This window comes from Pan paniscus, chromosome 10, assembly GCF_029289425.2.
Source record: "Pan paniscus chromosome 10, NHGRI_mPanPan1-v2.0_pri, whole genome shotgun sequence".
Taxonomy (NCBI): Eukaryota; Metazoa; Chordata; class Mammalia; order Primates; family Hominidae; genus Pan; species Pan paniscus.
Genome location: NC_073259.2, coordinates 55,393,322 through 55,416,076, shown reverse-complemented (window position 1 = coordinate 55,416,076; position 22,755 = coordinate 55,393,322). Strand labels below are relative to the sequence as shown.

The 22,755-nt window shown below is 34.1% G+C and overlaps 1 protein-coding gene across 2 annotated transcripts in view; it reads right to left on the bottom strand.

Moving 5' to 3' along the window:
• Positions 1-22,755, bottom strand: part of CPNE8 (copine 8) — a 280,364-nt gene that overhangs the window by 101,746 nt on the left and 155,863 nt on the right. For both annotated transcript variants that reach the window (XM_003825722.7, XM_063593096.1), the window contains one exon: positions 5,273-5,348. In XM_003825722.7, coding sequence (XP_003825770.1) covers positions 5,273-5,348 — 76 coding nt within the window. The remainder of the gene's footprint in view (positions 1-5,272; positions 5,349-22,755) is intronic.

Below are 22,755 nucleotides of genomic sequence, written 5' to 3'. Positions count from 1 at the left end.
TAACCCGCTGCCTTCACTTCTTATGCATGTATTCATTTACAAATGCTTTCAGTATGACTTTGGACAGTCATTCAGTCAAAACTTCTCTGCAAAAGTTAATAGTGACTATCTTTTAAAAATGTTTTGTCTGTAATATTCTTCTCACCTGTACATATTGATTACCCTTAACTATGGTCACGTTCTTGATATGATAGAGACCTTTAACATCTAATGTCCTAACTAATGATTGCTTTATAGAAAAATGATGGGTTGTTAAAGAATATTCAAGTGACATAACTTTAAAAATTAAATACACTAACATAGCAAATCATCCAATGTGTGAATATTTAAAGGATCTATTGACCTCACTATTGCTTTATAATGTTAGTAATTTCCACCAGTTTCCCATGCTACATAATAATTGGTAAAGGTCTGCTTTGTAGACATAAGATTGGCCTTTTGACTATTTGATCCATGAGTAAATAAGATTGCACTTCCATATTTCATAAGACATTAGGGGATATAGGGAATATTAAGATAAATAAGACCTGCCGATCTAATGGGATAAACGTAATACATAATTGCCTGAGGAGAGACTTCTTCAGATCATCTCAATCCAAAATATGGAGAAAGCCTTTGACAGGGAAAAAAAGATGAAATGGTTTATGAATAAGTATTATTTGAACCACAATTTATTAACTTAAACTAGGGCTTCAATTTAAACTAAATAAACACACCATTCTAGAAAGAAGAAAAAGCAACTGACCCAGGTTGGCTGGGGCAGAGAGCCCACACAACCGGATTAGAAGTGAATCTGAAAAAATAAGCTGAGGCATGTTAAGGAGATCCTTAATCTTGGCCAGGGAGTTTGGGTGTTATTTAGTTGATGTTTAAATAGGAGAATGATATAATAGGTCTACAGCAGCAGTCCTCAACCTTTTTGGCACCAGGGTCTGGTTTCATGGAAGACAGTTTCCCCACAGATGAGGGTGGGGTGGATGGTTTCGGGATGATACTGTTCTACCTCAGATCATGAGGCATTAGATTCTTATAAGGAGCACACAGGAGGCAGAGCTCAGGCAGTAATGCTCCCTTGCTTGCGGCTCACCTCATGCTGTGTAGCCCAGTTCCTAAAAGTCCACAGGCCTGTACTAGTCTGTGTCCTGAGGGTTGGGGACCCCTGGTCTACAGGATAGAGTTGTAAGGCGAGAAAATGAAGGCAACAGTTACGGTCCTATTTTTAAATTTTCTATGCAAGAAGTAATGAATCATTAAATAAGGAAGCCCCATTAAAAACGGCTCACCAAAAAAAAAACAAAAATTAAGACAACAGAATAAAGTACGTTTTTCAGATTTAAGTAGAAAATCTAAAGGAGAAATTGGTCATCCATTCATTCATTCCACGTATTATTTATTGTGTATTTCAGAAAGCCCTAATTGAACACATTCTACAGGAAAACATGCACCAGTAAGGATGTTGGGCATCACTGGCAAGATCACAAATTTTTCAGATGGTTCAATGGTTATTCTATTAAATATGGAGCAGGTTGTTTGGAGGAGAAAGGTAATGTTTGATCTTGAGGTTTGAAGAATTCCGCAATTCTTCCAGATAATTTGAGGAACAGGCACTCTGAACAATATATAGGAAATCAATGAATAAAATTAATTCAATCAAAAGTTTGAAAATAAAAAGTTCAGTGATACATTTTTCTCGAAAAACCATATTTCAGCATTTTTCCACCTATAAATCATTAATCTAGCATTATGCCTTCGGTTTAGAAGAGGTTTTTCCTAAATTTTAGGAGTAACTTTTTAGTAGAATTTCATAAGCATCTTTCAGTTCATATGAGTCTTTTTGCTGTCAGCACATCATAATGCACTATTGTCACAGAAAAATTACCTCATGATTTGGTTTTAAATTACATAATTAAATTTAATTGCATAAAGATGTTTTCATATAATCATATAGGGCCATTTCAATTGCCAATAATACATCTGATATAACAATAATAAAGTTATGTAATATATAAATAGAGTAGCATCCGTCACTTCTAAAACTAAATAATGGACTAGGGAAGTCACTTTAGAATGATAGAGTAAGGCCCTCTGCAAAGTTGCTTGTCCATAAAGACAATGAGAACACTAGCAAAAATTGTCAAAATCAAGTTTTTTCATGAATCTGGAAATTAATCAAAGGCTTGCAAAAATCAGTGATCACTCATTCAAGAAAAAGAGTAAATCTCACTATGTCATTTTAACTTGCTTTACTGCAGTCCTACTTTTCCCAGCTCTGTATGTAGCAGCATTGAAAACCATCAGCCTAGCAACTACAGTGGCTGTGTAAACCAATAGTTTAAAAGCCACTGGAGGGGACAGAATGGGTATAAAGTTCTTCAAAAAGTGTTTCAGGTAATGAATATGGTAATTATCCTGATTTGATCATTACACAATGTATATATGTATTGAAACACCACACTGTACACCATTAATATTTACAATTAACATGTGTCAATTAAAAACAAAACAAAAAAATGTGTCTTTTCTAGAGAATTGTCATTAACTGACTTATATGGAAGCTTTCTGGAAAAGCTCCATTCATAGGGCTTGGGCTTGTCATTATTTGACTTAACTCAAAGCCTGCTCAGAGGGAAATGCCCTATCTCCAGGACATTTGTTGAAAGTAGTCAGTTGCAGGTGTTTAACAGCGTATCTGCTGGAGGTGATGATATAATCTGAGGCAAGTAAGAGGCTAACTCAAAAACCAAAAAGGAAGATCTAGAGAATGAGATGTTTATCGGGGGCTTTTAAAAGCTCTGGCATATTGCTGGAAATCTAGAAGCCCATGCCCTTTGAAGGGGTGTACACATGCCCAAGAAAGATCTAGGGAATTCTTATCTCCGTCCAACCTCAAGTCTCTGCTCAAACAACAAGTGAAAGCTAAGGCAGGATTTTACATTGTTGGAGCATATAAGGAGTGCCCAAGTGTATACAAATCTCTGTCAAAACATCTGCTGATCACGGAGCTAACCAAGCAAAGACTTCAGCAGCCCACATGACAAAGAATAACAATTTTATAGAATTAGTCCATGAAAATCACTGAACAAAGAGCAAAAAACACAAACTTTGGAGAAGCTGGAGAATCTGATTTCCAATGTGCTGCATTATATTATTTAAAGTTTCCAGCATTCAACAACAACAAAAATAAGATATGCAAAGAAACAGGAAAGTATAGCCCACACTTTTCTATACATAGAAGAAAGAAGTCGACAGAAATTGTCCCTGGGGACTTGCAGATATGGGATTTATTAAACAAAATCTTTAAATCAGCTATTACAAATATATTGAAAGAAGGAAATCATGCGTAAAGGATGAAAGTATGAAACAGTTCCTTACCTAACAGAAAATATCAAAAATGAATCAAAATTACATAAAAAGGAGCCAAACAAGAATTCTCAACTTGTAAAGTACAACTGAAATGAAAAATTCACCAGAAGGGTTCGACGGAACATTTGAGCTGGCAGAAGAAATAATCAGTAATTTTGAAGATTTGTCAACTGAGATTTTCCTGTTTGAGGAAAGAAACAAAAAAAGAAAAACAAAACAAAACAAACAAACAAACAAAAACAAAAAAACAGAGCCTAAGAGAGCCATGGGACACCATTAAGCATAACAACATAAGTAGAATGGTAGTACCAAAAAGAGAGAGGAGAAAGAGAAAGTGGCAGAAATAATTATATGAAGAACTAATGGCTGGAAATTTTTTTGGTTGCTTGATAAACCTGAATCCCTTGCACAAGTGCAGATAATAAAGTTTGTAATGTATTGGACCAAAGATTGTCCATTGAACTCCTAAAATTACTTGTACATAATTCATAATGGTCTCCTAGATTTTCTTCAGACTGATCTCTTCTTTTGAAAATATGCATAATAAGAAAACATTTATATTTGAAGTCATGGCCTTACAGGGTATTTAAGAACACATAAACATTATTAAGCTTCTTTGTCATCTCATCAGATGTGGCACCAGTCTTGTCAGTTAGCAAGCTTTATTGGACAAGAGAGTCTGGGGACTGACTGAAACCAATGATGAGAAAATGCTACAAAAGCTAGAGAAACTAAAAGTGGTTAATCTCTGGAGTATTATATGCTAGTACAAGGAGAACTAGTGTGCATGTGTGGTTCTTCCTCAGCCTTGATGTTAGGCAGACAAAATAGGTATTTACGTAATTACAACCTGTCTTATATGATTTATTTCCTGTTTAGAACCTAAATATTCTTTCCTTGAAAGACCCAGCTAAACTAATGCATAATCTTTGTCTCTTTCTGACTGAGAAATTTTCTTGAGCTGAGTTTGGCCCCTCTGTAATAATTTCATAGAGCACTAAGTATACTACTATATAGAGCACATATCAATCTACACAAAACATATTTTATATCTGTCTTTCCCATTAGGTACTGAAATTTATATTCACCTCTGTATCCCCAGGGCCTAACATAGAACATAAAATATAGAAACTACTTAAAAAATTGTTTTGTGAATGAATAAATAAATGCTGGAATAAAGTGGTAGAAGGAGATTTCTCACTCTCTACTTAACAGAGGCCAATTTTAGCATCAACCTGGCAGGGAAGTATTACCATTCTTGATTAAATACTGAGATATTCTCCTTTGGTATCCACGTACGTTAAATTTTAAAGTTAAAGGAAATGTACAGATGCCATAGCTCGAGGAATAACAGTGCTAGAACATACTACATGCTCAATACATATTTGGTGATTAACTGGCACAGTGGTGTTAGGCAGAAATAACTACAATGTGTCTGCTTTAACAACTTGGATTTCTTTAATGGCTGCATATTACCTTGTCATTCCCTTCAGTCTCCACCTAAACGGTAGTGAAGGTGCTCAGATATATATGCAGATCACAGCTCATTTTATAACGCCACACTGACACCACAAAAATGCTAATCTTCTTCTTTATTAGGAAGGGATGGAAGAGGAGGTTGGTAAAAAGGCAAAACATAAAGGCTGAAGCTTAAGAAACAATAAACTCATATCCATATTTTTAAAGTAAAATGCTTTATACACAAGAATTAAAAATCAAAAACATTTAAATGTGACTTGAAGAAGTAATATCATTGAATCTAAAAATGTCTGCTCAACAACTTCAAAGATTCTTACATACACTGATACTTAGTTAACCTTTGGCAATTATGCTTTGCAGAATCCATACTTTTAAAGCACAGATTTATTTATTCTAGAAAAAAACAATGGTAAAATAAAATGCCTCTTACCTCATATACGTTGAATTGTGACTGCCCTCTAGAAAGTTCCCTATAGCTTGTTGTAAATTCTCCAATGAAATCATGACTAAAATTAAAGGAAAAAAAGTACATAATATTGGCTTTCATATATTTGTCAATTGTATTTTAAAGTTTTTAGAAAGGTTTAATCATTATCAAAAAAATGCTTGATATCATTATGAATATAAATTAATAATTTACAAAATATTTAAAAGGACTAATACATAATTACATTGTTCATTAATCTAAAATTATGTATGCTGGACAATTTCATTAATATTCAAAGGTTTAATTTATTCCACCAATATTAACATTTCAAACAGGTATACTAGTTTTGATAACACATTTCTCAAAACTGTTAAATCATCTATTATTCAAATGATTAATTAACTAGGATGAAAGTTAGAGACTATACTAATAAGTTTATTATTGTCCATATCTATGGATATATATTTTTAAAATATAATAATTTAAGAATCTTCAAACTTTCCTATGGCCAGAGTGTAATAGGATGCTATTTTAAAAAGTTATAACATATTAATATGTGTAATAGTCACTACACTTTTTTTCTATAATAGTTAATAAATATTTTATCAATAACAACATGTTAATTCAGAATTTCTGCACCTTGAAGTAATCATCACTACCTTCTCAGGTGTCTTCTCAGTTTAGGTGAGGAGGGGTAAGGATTGAGTAAACATGTATTAGTTCTAACTAAAAAGCTTTCATCAACTGAGGTTGACCTGTGCAACTACAAAAACATGCTAAACATTCAGCAATCTAGAGCAGACTCATATTCTACCCCTTTGAGTTAATTTAATGGCCAGTGCTAAGTTGAACACACACTGCTGAGAAATAAGTACAAACTGCTGGTATTCAGTGCAATGGTGAAATGTAGCATGTTAGAAGAAGATACAGATTGTAGGAGTGAAAGCAGTATAACAAACATGAGGGATGTCACAGTAGCCATTTGTATAATAGAATTTAAGCTCTGCCAATTTGTTTTGCAAATGCAAGCTATTCCTTGCCATAAAACTGAATCGCTTAAAATCCATGAAACTTTTATGGACCTTGCAATCAGTAACAAGCAACATACAAGTGGTGTTTAACCAGTGAAAATACCAGTTTTTAAAGACAGGATGTGGAGGGGTAAAAATGCTATCTGCCCTTAATTTTAGTAGAGTTTTTGCAATAAAAAATGTTTTTAAAGAACTTATTTGAGAAAAAACTTACTTAGGTATCCAGTCCTTTATTCTCCCTAAACTATCTTGTATATACTAATATATCATGGTATTTTATGTGAAACATTACTCTTTATATCAATAGCATCTTGACCTCTTCTAGATTTAAATTTCAGAAGCAGATTAATATGAATATGTTAATAGCAAAAAGAATTGTAGGCTCTGATATATTCCTATTTAGGAACCCAAACTTCTAGAACTCACTTTCAAGTTACCCAGGGAAAATCACAAAACAGCACTTTAGTGTTACACACTACTTTTGGATTAGTACAATTCATATGAAATCCGGTAACATTGGTTTAATCAGAACACATAAAATAATTCTCTTTGACCTTCAAAAGTGCAAGTATATACTCATGATTTATTTCACTTCACTCTTAAAATTTTCTGAATTATGAAGGTTTTTTTTTAGAATCCATCCTCCTCCATTGCTATGCAAGTTTCAGATATCTTAATAACCACTGAGATAAAAGGTTCTATTAGAGCGCTTCAAACACAACGCTTTGATATCGATAGTTGTAGAGGAGGCTTATATAAACAGAGCTCACCACAGCAGTGGTGGGAACCTAACATAGGGGCCTTAAAAATGCCTGAATCACTTAAGCCCTTGTGATCATTTTCTGACTGTGCTAAACTTACCCATGCTTGGTTAATTATCTCAATCCAATGTTCAACTCTTAATTGTTAACACTTAATTTCTGCCACACAATGCTTATCAAAAACATGGCAGAAAGAAGTGATAATTCACTGGTCTTGAGTAAATCCAATTTCTCCTCCATCTGGATAAAGTCAGTCTGACAGAATAACAAATCCGGACCCAACTGCAATGGTCAGGTTTGCCAAACTACACATTGACTTGCCTGTGTTGAAGTCATTGGGGAACTTTGAAGCAGTTCTTTGATATTTGGTTCTCTTTTGTTCTAGTTAAATTTGTAAGCCTCTACAGAATTGAGCAGTGAACAACAGGTCTACGACAATCTCTTTGGTCTCAGGACTAGGAATCTGTGTTTTTGTGCTGCCCACTTATATTTTCTGTTCTGAAAGGGCCCTTTTTATCATGAAAGGGAGAAAGCTTTCTCCTCTGCATTAGTGGTTAGAGAGCTTACAGCTAAAGTCTCTAGCAAGACATGTCTTCATGACATACTGTCCTCTGCAGACTTTTCAGATTTCTCACCCTATATTACTCCTTTGTTTCAATGTCCCCAGCCAATTTAGTTTACTCTCATATTACAAGCATCTCTATAAGCTGCCTTGGATCCTTTTCAGAATAAGATAGAACATACATAAATGAAACAATGAATAAAATATTAGTCCTCCTTTCTAAATCTTGTTCAAGATGATTACTTTGAACAAAACACTGAATTTGCATGTCATGTAAATGCAATGCTATCCATGTGTTGTAGAGGAGAAAGTATGTTGATCACATATTGCATTTCAGCCTCCAACATAACATTTCTGTAAGACTAAGAAAACATATTATTGCATCCATTCAGCATCTAGAGAAGTAGATGATCCAGAAGTGAGGATTTGCTAAAAGTCATAAACATAAGGCAGTATATGGAGATAAAAATGAAATAGCCAACCCAAGCTATAAGATGCATTGTCTCAAGAATATATCTGAAGAATCTGGGTAGATAAGCAGATAGATTCTCAGGCCAATTTTGTTACAGATCTCTTTTAATACATGGATATTTTTATACTTTCTAACCTTTGTAACCTGTCTGACTTCAAATACTATATATTAAATCACAGATACTTACTCTAAAGAGAATATTAAAGGTATTTTTCACTGATTTTTATTATATTTTACACTATTACCAACAATTCCTAGATTCTACTAAGATTAAAAGAAAAAATATAATGTGCATTAATATTTTATCTGTTCATGATGCTCAATACTGTAATATTGAAACAATTCTCACTATACAGAGAAACGTGACGAAAAATACTTTGATAATAAATCACAACCAATAATTTCCTTGTGATTCAATAATACTGTTTTGCTATTTCCTGTTAATGTAATTATAACTAAAATAATTATTCTATGTTATAAGTTCCAAGCTCTCTGACTGCATTTACAAAATAAAGTTTACTCCAGTGCCATTTATCTGGCTTGTGTCTGTTTACGTCTCTATTTTTCCCCTACCTTTTATTACATGTATGTGTTATTTAAAGTCTGAGGGAATGAATTAAACAGGTATTTTGAGCAAATTGATTACTACTGTAGCTAGTAATCTGGCTCTAAAAGTCCTTGAGTAAAGTGATTAAACTGTTGAATAAAATCTGTTCATTAGGATCATTTCTATGCTCCATTAATAGTGGGAAAACGGTATTATGCATAGTCACATTTATACCTGAAACCTGTAGGACAGTTTACAAACTTATCCATCTCCCTCTACTTTTGGGGTATTACTCCCTTATATCACTTATCTTTTACTCTACAGCTCAGCTATGATATCCTCCAAGAAGTCTTTTCTGCTTCATTCCCTTCTTTTTTGCTCTCAAAAACATAAAACAAGCAAACAAATAACCAGTATATCTCATCACAGTTCCTATATTATATTAAACCCATCAATTCATGTATTTCCTCTCTTCACCTATGTTTTGAAGGCAAGAAAGGTATTAACTTCATCTCAGGATTCCCAGCATCTCCCTCCGTACCTGCTACACAATGGGCACAGCTGAATTCTGCAAACACACTTAGGGCAATAGCACAGTCATACTGTGATCTTACCTTGCCAGTGATATTAACAAATTTGCCTCACATCAATTATATTCAGCCCCAAAGAATGGCACAAGTGCCAATCATATTAAACATATTAACCTTCTCTATCTCCTTAAAATAACTCTGAGAGTAATGCAGACAACTATGATTTTCCATGAAAATGTCCCCATGTAATTACAACAAAGGTATGGAAAAAAGAGAATATTGCCATTTTTGGCACATCTGAAGATTTTCCTGAAGGCCACCCTTCAATAGATAATGCTTATTTTCCTGACATTTATGTAGTTTTGCATATAATATGGACCAATGGCAAATACATACCTAACCCACCTCATCCCTTTCTCTACCACCATGTTGTCTTGAGTCAGTCAGTCAACTTCTGGGTCCTTAAGTGTTCACCTTAAAATTGGAGGTAATGCCTACTTTCTATTTCAAACATCAACCAGAGAATTCATTTGATTCTTTCTATGAAAGGTGTTTAACTTATCAAAAAGTCACTTCTAGAATACAATCTAATTATGAAGACTATAACTCCAGACACTTATACATTTTGTCAATAAAGAAGCTTTAATCAAATTAATTTGTAAAGAAGTAATAGGCTTATGAATGGATGTGTGTTGTCTCATAATATTTTGGAGTTACACACGCATGTGGCTTGTGTTGTTCTCATGCAGGTATGCTTAATTCACAAGGCATGTCTCCCCTTTGGAGTACACCGCAGTGTGACATGTTTCAGATATGTATCAAAGGATATCTCAAATGAGAATTTGTAAACAAATTGTATATGAAAGACAACTTCTCTAATTTGGATGCTGAAGGGATTTTGGAACAAAATTGGTATGATCTTTTCTCATGGGGAACAACACCCTTAGTTTTTGTCTCTCATTTGTACTTCAGCACAGTGATTTCCCACATTTCCCTGTCTTGCAATTCTGTTCAAGTCCTGGAACACATATCAAGATTTTTGAAAACAGTGAGTTTGAAAATGGAGCAGTCACGAAAATGAAAGACCCCTTGGACTGAAATGTAGTTATGATGACCCTAATTAAACGCATGGGTTGCAGACATTTTTACTGTTTAAACAGTAAAAGAGGTTTAAATCTGTATTTGTGGGCAGAGGGCAGCAGAGTTTTTCAGAGGTGACTGGAACCAAGCCTTTAATTCCATGATTACAAGTAAAATGCACCATGAGACTTGTGTTTTCCTATCACCACAAAAAGCCATCTTCATAGGTCCAGATAACAATGTATTAGCTCTCCCTGATTTTGCTAACTTTCTTTGCTTTTGTTGTAGGCATAGTGTTTGACAAACTTCTCAGCATCTAAGAATGATTTCTTACACGATAACATCAACAACCTTCACTGATTCTTAAAGAAAGTAGTTAAAACATCAACACAATCAAGCCTTTTTTTTCTTTTAACTTCTTCAAATCCTGATAATCTAGTTTCTTAAAAAGGTAAGAAATATGACCTTTCAGTATTCCTAGATTATGAGCCGATCTCTGTCTAAATCTGCAGAACTAGCATGATTTTTAATTAATTGCCCCAGTAAACACAAACTATAAGCATATTTTGAGCAAAAATAATTTTTTCTTCATAAAGTCCTGGTTCATGTTTTTACTATTAATAGTATAAATTATTATATATAAGATGTGTATCAATGTATTCAATGTAGAAGTGATCATTTATCTCCAGCTTTGCTGACATTTTAAATCATTTCAAAAGGGTTAAATTTCCTTTGCTCTCTATGTAGATTACGATAGTACTCTGGGCCTCCAAGAGGGAAATACACAGATAAAACCACTCTCATAAATTAAGAGTTCAGCAGGAGAACTAGGCTAATTTTATCAGTCTTAGCCACACCTGCTCATTAATCCATTTCTAATACAGATAGAATTTTTAAAAGATATAATTATCTTTTTATACATATATATAATAAGTTCTATTGCCCTGCTGGGTGTATATGTGTGTGTGTGTGTGTGTATTACACTTCTATAATCCTAAATTTTAGTATGTTAATATTTCATCTATTATGATTATTGAATATTTTATTAATTTTATTTTCACCTCTTGATTATATCCACACAAAGATACACGAAGACTAGAACAAATCACATTTTCTAAGATGAAGATAATATTTTTATTGTGGTTTACATTGGTAAAGCAAGTGCTATAAGCCATAGTTAAGGATATGTTATATATAATAATTTATCACATTTAAGCCAAAATTGTATGCCTATTTAGTTACACCAAATTATTTTTTTAAAAAACAGAATATATACATATTTTTAAGTATATTCATAATGTTAGATCATTTAAATTGCATGTGTATCTATTAGACATAATTTAAATTTTAACTCCACATGAAGTATACTTTTAAAATATAAACACCTTTAATTCTATTTCTATTGCTTCTAACAAGCTGAATGCACCAGAATATTGTCAAACAAAAGCTCCCCATTCAAATTAAAATTTGCCTACACAAATAGAAAGCATATGATAGTTAAGACAAAAAATTCTTAACAGGAAATAACTTTTACCTAGCAACAGTTTCACAAATGTAACTTAATCTATTAAAAAGTAGAATGGAGTTTCTTTATCCAGTTATGACCTTGGATACTTATCTAGAATTATATAAATTAGAAACTTTACTGTGCTCATGTCTGAGGTTAAAATCTTGTCCAGTTTCACGGATTTTAAAATACTTATGTAACTCACATACTTTGTCTCTGTATGTGATTGAATTCATTTTTTAGCTTGAACGCTAATCTCTAGAAAAGGAAGTCTGTGTGACTCAGTGTCCTGTTTCAAGTTTAAACTATAAGCCAGTAAGTTGTAATTTTTTTCAGAGTAATGGGAATTAATAATAGTAATAACAATAATTATCATTATTATACGCAAAACAAAAAAGCAGCACTATTATAAAATGATGACATATTCAATGCTGAACAAAGACTGAAGTTAAAAAAAATGTGCTACTAAATCTGTATTCTTGTATCTTTTTTTTTTATGTCATTGGTCAATGGCTAAATAAATGCAATTAAATGCCATCACCTACTTTCCCACATACTAGTAACATACTTTATTCAAGAACAAATATACACATATACTTCAGTCATAAGTAGACAAGACAAAATAAATTTGCAGTTCAAAAAATTTTACTTTATATAGCACAGTAGTTCAAAAAATTTTACTTTATGTAGCATATACTTTTATAGCCTACTCATTTACATACTGGGATAATTCTGGGCCAATGCTAAATATAGATTAGTACTTTCTATTTTTTTACTTTTTTCACTCAAATTTGCCTGAGTTCATTAGGTAAAGTTCAATATAATCATCTCTCTAGATTTGCTATTATATTGCTACCTTTGTTTTTTCTCTGTCAGCCATCACTACCACATGTCATTGAAAGATAATAATTTCTTCTTAATTTCTCTCACTTTTTCACAGAGATTAAACCTGGAACACAGAGAGTCCATAACTTTTTGAACCGAGGTTCATATTTTGATAAGAAAGCACAAAGAAAAAAAATCTGCCAGGAGTAACACATACTCATTCTCTCTCTCTCTCTCTCCTGCACACACGTATACAACACAAAACCCCCAGCGTGAAGTAGCAAAAGTTGGCAAGTTGCACTCTAGAGTCCACTGCTACACAAGGGTAGAGTCTTTTCAATGGCGAATAGTCCCTTCTTTGTCTCTGGCATATCCTCTCTCTCTGTATTTCGGGACACCACTTCCCATAGTTGTGCCAGAGTTGCCAACAGGCATCATAAGTGTTCTAGCTCCCTCGCCATTCTTGCTTGTGGAGCCGGCTACCAGTTTCCATGCTTTCTTTGGCCACCAGTCTACATACTGTTCATTATCTTCCTGACAGACTGAGGGACTCCAAAAAGGGCAACAAGGATCAACTGCAAAGGGTAAGTCACAAAGAGGAGGAGATTAAAGTAAATTTGCTATTGAAATTCTTTCAAACATGGGGGGAAAATGCATTTTGGAAAATATCCTTTGATCATGTCAGGATTTTAGATTTAATAGTCTTACAAACCCCAAAAATATATGTCTACCCAGTACAAAGTTATGTAAATTGTTGCTGTTGTCGTTTTCAATCAATCAATATGTAGAGACAATTTAGATAATTCAAGTCCCAAAAGCACTTATCCCAGCTCCCACCAAATTTGCCTAGAAGATTTGCCTCAAATAAATCAACTAATTCACAAATTTTGATTTTATTTTGTGCTGTATAGATAAGGGATTGTTAGTCAAAAAATGTACATTATGAAATTTTAAAAGACCATCCTACCACTTTAGTGACATTTTGAATTTAAAGCTGACAGTGTACTGTAATCCTTGACATCGATTTTATTTGACAACTCAGATCTTTCAGATTTGAAAGAATTTTCAGCCAGCGGGGGATTGGGTACACATTTTAATATTAACTTAAAAGTAATAACTCCTTATTACCATTCGGTATTTATGAAGTTCTCTTTGGACTCTTACATCATTACTTTTCTCACCTCTCAAAATTAAAATTTTTCTTTTCTTCTTTTTTTTCTTTTCTTTTTTTTGAGACAGGGTCTTGCTCTGTTGCCCATACTGGAATGCAGTGGCATGATCTTGGTTCACTGCAGCCTCCAACTCTCCAACCCAAGGGATCCTCCTGCCTCAGCCTCCCAAGTAGCTGGGACCACAAGTGCATACCACCACACCCAGCTAATTTCTGTCTTTTCGTAGAGATGGGGTTTCGCCATGTGGGCCAGGCTGGTGTCAAACTCCTAGGCTCAAGAGATCGCCTGCCTTGGCTTCCCAAAGTGCTTGGATTACAGGCGTAAGCTGCCACGCCCAGCCTAAAATTACTTTCTTAAACGATTTATGGGGAAACAAACTTCTTAGATTTTGTGATAGGCTTCAATAATGTCTTATACGGTTTTTGAAGAGTGTTACTTTATGAAAATGGTTTTAACAATATAAATGTTCTCAAAGCATTAAAATATGGAAATAGTACAGTTCACCTCATAAAAGACTTTTTGTTGGAAGTCTGCATATGTTATATACTTTTTTAACCAAATGAGGCTCCCGGAAACTATGAAGTAAAATTTCAGAATTAATGAGTTCCCCAGAGACATTAAATCTAATAATTTAAAAAGTTGAGTGAGCTGCTGCTTGGACGGTATAATATCTGCATGTGGAAACTCTTCTTTAAAATATGCATAGTTGGTAACTTGTTCCTAAAACACATTATAAAAATCTTTGAATATTCTATGAAAATGAAAGGAATATCCTTGCCGTCCTGCAAAAATAATGTCTGGCTGTTGGTTCTACCTTTGGGTTCTACTGACTTTGGGTCACTTAGTAGGCTTTCTAATAATTTTTTTCACCCCCTCAAAACCATAAAATACCTTTTCCTATTCACTTTTTAAAAGTTGATATAATTAATTAGGGGACACCAAAAGTTTGTTTTGGTTTCTTTGAAGAAAACTATTATCTTAGAAAATAAAAATGCAGCCCTAATCTCAATATATACTGAAATTAATTTTGGAGATTAAAATTTACATTTTAACATATGCATTCCAATGGCTTGATTCATTTAGTCTCTACTATGATATATTCAGAATTAGTTTGTGCTCTAAAGTAGATAAGATAAGGTAGACTCTACAATATGGTAGACTCTTTCTACATATGTAATATCTTATTCTATACCTTTAGGAAACATAACACCAGGGATATGTTTAGATAATAATGGCTTCAAAGGGGCATTGTCAATGTGTGAAGACTTAAATATAAGGATATTTTTCTATAGATCTAAACAAAAATCCCGCTGTGAATTCATTTTAAAACATAAATCTTCACATCCCTTTTAAGTTGGATTCCTAGGTATTTTATTCTCTTAGAAGCAATTGTGAATGGGAGTTCACTCATGATTTGGCTCTCTGTTTGTCTGTTATTGATGTATAAGAATGCTTATGATTTTTGCACATTGATTTTGAATCCTGAGACTTAGCTGAAGTTGCTTATCAGCTTAAGGAGATTTGGGGTTAAGACGATGAGGTTTTCTAGATATACAGTCATGTCATCTGCAAACAGGGACATTTGACTTCCTCTTTTCCTAATTGAATACTGTTTCTTTCTCCTGCCTGATTGCCGTGGCCAGAACTTCCAACACTATGTTGAATAGGAGTGGTGAGAGAGGGCATCCCTGTCTTGTGCCGGTTTTCAAAGGGAATGCTTCCAGTTTTTGCCCATTCAGTATGATATTGGCTGTGGGTTTGTCATAAAGAGCTCTTACTATTTTGAGATACGTCCCATCAATACCTAATTGACAGTTTTTAGCATGAAGGACTGTTGAATTTTGTCAAAGGCCTTTTCTGCATCTATTGAGATAATCATGTGGTTTTTGTCTTTGGTTTTGTTTATATGCTGGATTACGTTTATTGATTTGCATATGTTGAACCAGCCTTGCATCCCAGGGATGAAGCCCACTTGATCATGGTGGATAAGCTTTTAGATAGATGTGCTGCTGGATTTGGTTTGCCAGTATTTTACTGAGGATTTTTGCATCGATGTTCATCAGGGATATTGGTCTAAAATTCTCTTTTTTTGTTGTGTCTCTGCCAGGCTTTGGTATCAGGGTGAAGCTGGCCTCATAAAATGAGTTAGGGAGGATTCTCTCTTTTTCTATTGATTGGAATAGTTTCAGAAGGAATGGTACCAGCTCCTCCTTGAAGGACCTCTTCAGGGAGAACTACAAACCACTGCTCAATGAAATAAAAGAGGACACAAACAAATGGAAGAACATTCCATGCTCATGGATAGGAAGAATCAATATCATGTAAATGGCCATACTGCCCAAGGTAATTTATAGATTCAATGCCATCCCCATCAAGCTACCAATGACTTTCTTCACAGAATTGGAAAAAACCACTTTAAAGTTCATATGGAACCAAAAAAGAGTCCGCATTCCCAAGTCAATCCTAAGCCAAAAGAACAAAGCTGGAGGCATCATGCTACCTGACTTCAAACTATACTACAAGGCTACAGTCACCAAAACAGCATGGTATTGGTACCAAAACAGAGATATAGACCAACGGAACAGAACAGAGCCCTCAGAATTAATACCACACATCTACAACCATCTGATATTTGACAAACCTGACAAAAACAAGAAATGGGGAAAAGATTCCCTATTTAATAAATGTTGCTGGGAAACTGGCTAGCCATATGTAGAAAGCTGAAACTGGATCCCTTCCTTACACCTTATACAAAAATTAATTCAAGATGGATTAAAGACTTATATGTTAGACCTAAAACCATAAAAACTCTAGAAGAAAACCTAGGCAATACCATTCAGGACATAGGCATGGGCAAAGACTTCATGTTTAAAACACCAAAAGCAATGGCAACAAAAGCCAAAATTGACAAATGGGATCTAAAGAGCTTCTGCACAGCAAAAGAAACTACCATCAGAGTGAACAGGCAACCTACAGAATGGGAGAAAATTTTTGCAATCTTCTCATCTGACAAAGGGCTAATATCCAGAATCTACAAAGAACTCAAACAAATTTGCAAGAAAAAAACAAACAACCCCATCAAAAAGTGGGCAAAGGATATGAACAGACACTTCTCAAAAGGAAACATTTATGCAGCCAACAGACACATGAAAAAATGCTCATCATCACTTGCCATCAGAGAAATGCAAATCAAAACCACAATGAGATACCATCTCACACCAGTTAGAATGGCGATCATTAAAAAGTCAGGAAACAACAGGTGCTGGAGAGGATGTGGAGAAATAGGAACACTTTTATACTGTTGGTGGGACTGTAAACTAGTTCAACCATTGTGGAAATCAGTGTGGCGATTCCTTAGGGATCTAGAACTAGAAATACCATTTGACCCAGCAATCCCATTACTGGGTATATACCCAAAGGATTATAAATCATGCTGCTATGAAGACACATGCACATACATGTATGTTTATTGCGGCACTATTCACAATAGCAAAGACTTGGAACCAACCCAAATGTCCATCAATGATAGACTGGATTAAGAAAATGTGGCACATATCCACCACGGAATACTATGCAGCCATAAAAAATGATGAATTCATGTCCTTTGTAGGGACATGGTTCGAAGCTGGAAACCATCATTCTCAGCAAACTATCGTAAGGACAAAAAACCAAACACCGCATGTTCTCACTCAGAGGTTGGAATTGAACAATGAGAACACTTGGATATAGGAAAGGGAACATCACACACTGGGTCCTGTTGTGGGGTGGAGGGAGCGGGGAGGGATAGCATTAGGAGATATACCTAATGTAAATGACAAGTTAATTTGTGCAGCACATCAACATGGCACATGTATAAATATATAACAAACCTGCACATTGTGCACATGTACCCTAGAACTTAAAATATAAATAAATAAATAAATAAACAAATAAATAAATAAAAATAAAACATAAACCATAGGAAGAATGGCACATCAGAAATTTCTTCTGTTGTTTGCTATGTTTATTTTGTTCTATGTACAATACAATGTAAACTCTAAAATTATAGGTTAACAAGTTTGTGTCTCTGTCCTAGAGTTGTAATCATAGTATAATACAAGCAAAACCAGCAATATAAGTAGCATGATCCGTAAATATTTTTTCATGTTTATAATAGTTTATTTCATGTGTGCATCAATATAGAAATTTAGAATATTTGGTTTCTGAAGGAAAAAGTTGTCTAAATAATTCTAAAACCCTCCATAGCATAGCATACACAATAGTAATTAATATATTTCATTTGTACTTAACTAAATACACAATTTAACTGAAAATCTAAAATCTCACATTAATTTGATATTCTTAAAGATTATATCATAAATATTAATCATAGAATTATATCAAAAAAGCAAACCCGTTTATGACCTTATTTATTAGTCAGAAAGCATTTACTGAGTATTTCCTCTTCCTGAATTTCAATGCCAAATAATGATATTACAACCACTAAATATGAACATAAAATAGATTTAATAAAGTAGAAGAGAATGGGTTAGTCTCTTAAATTTCTTTGAAAATGTCAAAGTCGGTGAAATGCCAAAGATTTTATGTGGTATTTCTTTATATTAAAATGCTCTAATTTTTAGTAGCATAAATCTTAATGTAGACTATATTATCTGGTTAAAACTATAATGCAAAAATGATCCAAAATATTTTAAAAGATCTTATGCCACAAAAAAAGTATGGCTTCCCTTTGTAATGATGTGGATTATTGAGGCAATTACTTAGATCATTGAAATATACAATTACATATATATTTTAAATAAAACTATTTGAAGGCTTGATTTTCCTTCTCTCATATGTTGATACAAATTAAAAATTATGAGTATCTAAAACTACGTGCATAAGCAGGCTGGAACTAAGAATGTCACAGTTGAACTCCAGAGACTAAATTTTAAAAGCAATGACAAAATTCTTGATTTAGGGAGCAGAAAATCGAACTTCAGGCTATAAAGTAATATTTAGGGTACATTAGGAGATACATAAAGTGTCCCCAGTATACTGGAGAAGCGTGTGTCAGTAATTCAATCAAAAAAATTTAAAATAAGTAAAAGCAGCACTGAAATGTATCTGAGTATTTATCAAAGCTGAATTTTTATTGGCAGTGACAATACGCTACATGTCTTTGTTTCTGCCAGATGAACAACTATAAAATTTTCCTTTCCAGGCACGATTTGACTATGACATGAATAAATAGCTAAACATATTTTTGTTTGGTTTTAATTATCTCAGGTTGGATCTATTATAGGCAGCATCAAGTGTGAAAAGTTAAGTATCTGTGCTTTCAAGAAAAGATTCTGGACTTCTGAATATCAGAAGAAATAGCCAGTTTTCACATAAAGGGAACCAGAGTAAAACACAGAGAGGTCTTGGAAACATCTGTGTCTGTTGGGAAGCATGAACTAAACCTTACATAAGAAAGCACAATAGATTGAGGTTGGTGTAATCTGAAATATTTTCATTCCTCTGACATGAGGTAATCACGAATTCCAGTATTGTCTGGATTGTAACTATCTGCTAAGTTTACATTTGGGATTCTCCTCATCAAAACTAAAGAAAAGCTAATATTAGAATTTTAAATTCACCCATTCAAAATCTAAGTCCATTATATCGACCTCTATTCCCCCAACTGACAAGTCAGCAACACCTTATTCTCCTGTTCCCATCAATAATACTATATATGTTTGTCAACTACATTTAGAATTTTAGAATTGTGTTTTACATCAGTCTTCAATTAAAATAATGTGGCTGTTATAAACCCATAGATGTCATCTCTTTAACACTGGCCCTACTACCCAGCTTCATGTGCTGTGGAGAAATGAAAACTCATAAATGTGAAATCTGAAGGCTCCACATTCTGAAGCCGTCATCTAGGCAAACTTCGGCAAGAAGCTGAACTTCTATTCATTTATCAACAAAAGCAGAACAACCATAAGTTATGCATGCCTATCAGGATTTTTGCAACGATCAAATGGAAAAGGATGTAAAAAAAGTACTTTGTAAACTGAAAAGCTCTATGCATATTCAAAGTGTACTTCAGATGGCATTCATAACAGTGATTTTATTATTCTTTTTCTTACCTTTCCTACCAACCTAATATAGGTTTTCATTACTCTCCTAATGACCTCCATAATCTTGAACTAGTGCTTGCACTGCTGTATCTGATTCCAATTCATTCTACAGATATTTTCCCACACCTTTGGCCATGCCAAAATGTGCCTGATTCTGAGTCAAAAAGTTTCTCGAAGATTCCAAAATTTCAATGGGATTCAATACATACTATCCAGTCTGTCATTACAGGCCTTCCACCATATAATCTTGATCTACCTTTCTATGTCTGCATTTCTCATGAATTCCCTCTAATACATTATAACGTACTCAGAACCACATGGCCAAAGCAGAACTCTTCACCCACAATATCCATCCTTTTTTGATTCCCACACTCCTTTCAGATAAATCACATATCATACTTTATTATGAACACATCTGGGATACTTCAACACAGATGTGAACTTATCCTTTCCTGAAATCCAGCATCACATTATACCTCTCTCAGGAAACATCCATGCTTTGCCTGGTATTTTGTTCCTGGAATTTTATTGTATTCTTGGCAGGAACATACCCTTCTTCAATCCATGGGCTGGATAGCAATCATCTTTAAATTCCCCTGCAGTAACTAGTATAGTGACCCATACCTAATAGATGTTCAGAAAACATTTGTTAAAACATAACCAAGTGAGGTTACTAAGTTTGTTTGAGACAGGGTCTCCCTCTGTCTCCCAGGCTGGAGTGCAGTGGTGTGATCACAGCTCATTGCAGCCTGGACCTAATGGGCTCAAGCGATCCTCCCACCTCAGCCTATCAAGTAGCTAGGACCACAGGGGTGCACCACCATGCTGGGCTAATTTTAAAAAATTATTTGTAGAGACAAGGTCTCACTATGTTACCCAGGCTGGTCTCAAACTCCTGGGCTCAAGCAATTCTGCCTCAGCCTCTCAAAGTGCTGGGATTACCTACGTGAGCCACGGCACCCCGTAGGTTTTTTATTATGCTATTGCAGAATGAGTTTCTAGCAATGGTCCTTAACCCAAATCTGAGTCAGGCCGACCTGGAGAGTTTTTTCAAATACTCACAGTTGGACCACATCCTGAGCATCCTGAAGCAGCATCTGGAGAAGTGATATTTCAATAAAAGCTCTCCAGGTGATTCTCATGCATACCTCCAGTTAAAACCACTGCTTTAAGTGGCCGCAATATGTATTTCTCGCAATCAGTAAGACAATTTCAATATATTTTGCTCTTGATTATAGAAAGAGGTCAAGGTATTCTATTTCATAGGATGGAGATGACAATGTCATCACAGAGATATTCAAAATATTCTTCAATATTAAAAAAAAAACCCTTTTGAATATAGATCAAAAATATTTTAGGAGGTAGGTGATAAGATTACCTAAAGTCACGAATATGCTAATCAATGAAGTACTTTATGTGGTAACTTGGTGGTCAAAAGGATTACCATGAATGGGGTAAAGAGGTCAGGCTTTCACTTCTTTTCTTTGGAAAACTTTGTATATTTCTCATGCATGTTACAATATAAATAAACTGTATTTTTCCAGACTAATTTTTTCCGAAGCTACAAATTGTAAGATAGTTAGACACCATAAGATGATAACAAAATTGACAATAACAAACAATGCTGAGGTGCTTCAGAGTTGAACGACTAAATATCATTTTGACACAAGTGAAAGTTTCTTAACATGATATTGAGAACTCTGCTTTCTTTCATTAGAAGACTGTTTTTTGCTAAAAGCATCTTTATAAGAAATCATTCATAAATGTTTTGAATACAACAGGAACAGAAATATTTTCAGTTTAAGGACCAAAAACTAACATACCTTGGAGATGCTAACAGGAACTTGAATCAAAATCATCGCCATAAAGCAGGTATTATCTTAATTTTTACAGAGAATAAAGTGCAATTAAAAGTTTCCTCTTTGTTGCTGCTCAATTTTAAAACAGGAACTAGAATCCTATATATAAAAAAGAGATTGAATTTGCATATGACTTAGATGGTTTTTGTCTCCCGAACTAGTAAGATTGAAATGTAATATATCTTAATTAAATGAATGAGGAAACATCTAAGACGTGGTTTTTATGAAGAGAAATACGAAATGTGGGACACATGAGTGATCTGCAGGCCACCTCAGATCAGGCACACTAAACTCCAAGCCTCTATTATTGCCATATAGAATTACTCTCATCTGATCTTCACACACTTTTCAGAAGCAACCAGACTTTCTCAATTTATTTTTAAAGAAAAGCAGATCCTGATTCAGTAATAAAACACTATATGCTCTACTAACAGTTTAATGAAACTACTAGCACCAATATTTGTAGCTATTGCCAAAGATTTTCTACATAGAATCCTTTGTAATGTCACTGCCTATTCTCCATTTTGTGTCTCTTTCACACACAGGTGAAGTCTCTGCTTGCTTACTTACTCATTTGTGTCTCAATCCCACAAGTAAAGGAGTAAGAATTGGATTATGAATTTAAGTTATTTAGCCACCTATAGGAATGGAGAATTGGTATGACAAGTTGGCTTATTTATAATGTGGACATTTCTAGACAGTTGGTTAAAACCTTCTTTTCTAAATATATTTTTAAAGCTCCTGGTAAAAAATGTTGAGGATACAGAATTGCATTAAAAAAGGAGTAAAAAGTGTATTACTTTTTAAGATTATCCAGGGATAATCTTTCTGATGGTTGATACATCTTTTCCATGTATATATTTTAAGAAAATATTCTAGATACACTGTATAAAGCTGCACTGTTCAATATAGCAGACATTAGCCACCTGCATTCACTGAGTACTTGAACTGTGGCTAGTATGAATTGATTGTTCCTGTAAGTATGTACAACATATACTGTATTTCAAAGATAGTACATAAGAAAAATATCTCA